At 69.3% G+C, this 2012-nt stretch overlaps 1 protein-coding gene across 1 annotated transcript in view; it reads left to right on the top strand.

Annotated features, from left to right (window-relative positions):
• POLRMT (RNA polymerase mitochondrial) overlaps nucleotides 1-2012 on the top strand; it is a gene marked incomplete at its 5' end in the record, with an annotated part of 11937 nt that overhangs the window by 8174 nt on the left and 1751 nt on the right. The window contains 6 exon segments of the mRNA XM_027769546.1: nucleotides 1-341; nucleotides 734-856; nucleotides 1090-1212; nucleotides 1295-1474; nucleotides 1650-1736; nucleotides 1825-1877. Coding sequence (XP_027625347.1) covers nucleotides 1-341; nucleotides 734-856; nucleotides 1090-1212; nucleotides 1295-1474; nucleotides 1650-1736; nucleotides 1825-1877 — 907 coding nt within the window.

The raw sequence follows: 2012 nt of genomic DNA, 5'->3' as shown, positions 1-2012 counted from the left end.
AGGTGGCGCGCGAGATGCACAGCCTGCGCGCCGACGCCCTGTACCGCCTGTCGCTGGCCCAGCACCTGCGGCAGCGTGTCTTCTGGCTGCCCCACAACATGGACTTCCGCGGCCGCACCTACCCCTGCCCGCCCCACTTGAACCACCTGGGCAGCGACCTGGCCCGCGCCCTGCTAGAGTTTGCAGAGGGCCGCCCGCTCGGGCCCCAGGGCCTCGACTGGCTCAAGATCCACCTGATCAACCTCACCGGTCTCAAGAAGCGCGAGTCGCTGCAGGCGCGACTGGCCTTCGCCAATGAGGTGATGGACGACATCTTGGACTCCGCAGACCGGCCCATGACGGTAGGGGTCTGCTCCCTCCCCTGGAGCCCCAACTCCTGCTGTCTCCATGTCTCTCCCTGTCTCTGTCCTCGCCTTTGTCAGCTGCTCTGGCCCCAGGCCCCTGCTGCACCCTTCACCTTCCCTATCACCGAGCCAGGTCCCTCCGTCTCCTCGCCGACCTCTGCACAGTCTTCCGGCCTGGTCCTCTGGGGTCTCCGCTCTGCCCGAGTTCCCCCGCGCAACCCCTGTGGCCATCCTGTGGAGCCTGCCCTCTGCCAGGCCCCATCTGCCCAGGGCCCGTCGGGCTGCCCCGCTCTCGTCCAGCTGGGCCCTGTCCTGTGTGTGTTCAGCCTGCTGTGTCCCCACGCCCCCAGCCCAGGCCTCACCTGGTGCTGCCCGCCGTCTGTCCACAGGGCCGGAAGTGGTGGATGGAGGCGGACGAGCCCTGGCAGACCCTGGCCTGCTGCATGGAGGTTGCACGTGCCATGCGTTCCCCCGACCCCACAGCCTACGTCTCCCACCTGCCCGTGCACCAGGTGGGCATGCCCTCGCCGGGCCTTGGCCTGATGCCCAGTCTGACCTCGCTGGGACTCTGCTGTCCGCAGCTGTACGGTCCGAGGCCGCCATCCCGGTCACGGGCGGGATGAGCCGTGTGGTCTGGGGATGGCCCTGCCTCTCCGGACCTGCTGCCTTCTGTAGGGACAGGCCCTCCTGGGGTGGGGTCAGCAGAGGTCTCGCCTCGGGGCCTCACCCAGCCCGCCCGCCCCAGGACGGCTCCTGTAACGGCCTCCAGCACTATGCGGCCCTGGGACGGGACAGCGTGGGCGCCGCCTCCGTCAACCTACTGCCCTCTGACCTGCCTCAGGACGTGTACAGCGGGGTGGCTGCCCAGGTGGGTGCACACGCAGGGGCAGGGGCGGGCTGGGCTGAGGGCAGGGGCCGGCTGGCAGGACTCAGGCCTGCGCCCCGCCCAGGTGGAGCTGTTCCGCCAGCAGGACGCAGCACAGGGCGTGAGGGTGGCCCAGGAGCTAGAGGGCTTCGTGCGCCGCAAGGTGGTCAAGCAGACAGTGATGACCGTGGTGTATGGGGTCACCCGCTACGGGGGGCGCCTACAGATCGAGAAGCGTCTCCGTGAGCTCAGCGACTTCCCCCAGGTATGCAGGCCCTTGGGGTCCCTGACCACTGCCTCCGTGTGGGTGTGTCGGCGGGAGTGGGGCTGGGGCCGGGCAGAGGACGGGAGGCCCACCACTTCTGCCCCCAGGAGCTGGTGCACAGGGGCGGGGCTGCTGCGGGCCGTGGACAGGAGGCCCACCGCCTGTCCCTCCCCAGGAGCTCGTGTGGGAGACCTCCCACTACCTGGTGCGCCAGGTCTTTAACAGCCTTCAGGAGATGTTTGCCGGCACGCGGGCCATCCAGGTGCGTCCCGCCCCGCCGCCCCTGTGCGCGTCAGCTGCCCCTGGCTGTCCGAGGGGTCAGGAATGAGCGTGCGTGCCCTGTCCCGCAGCGCTGGCTGACAGAGAGTGCGCGCCTCATCGCCCACTCGGGCTCAGCAGTGGAGTGGGTCACGCCCCTGGGCATCCCCATCATCCAGCCCTACCACCACGACTCCAAGTTCTTGGTAAGTGGAGCCCCGACCCCCCTTCAGGTGATGTCTGAGCCTGAGCCAGACTCACGCCCCTCTGCCGCACCCTG

Source organism: Tupaia chinensis, unplaced genomic scaffold (assembly GCF_000334495.1).
Source record: "Tupaia chinensis unplaced genomic scaffold, TupChi_1.0 Scaffold149964_1, whole genome shotgun sequence".
Lineage (NCBI taxonomy): Eukaryota > Metazoa > Chordata > Mammalia > Scandentia > Tupaiidae > Tupaia > Tupaia belangeri.
This window is presented reverse-complemented; position numbering and strand designations above follow the sequence as displayed.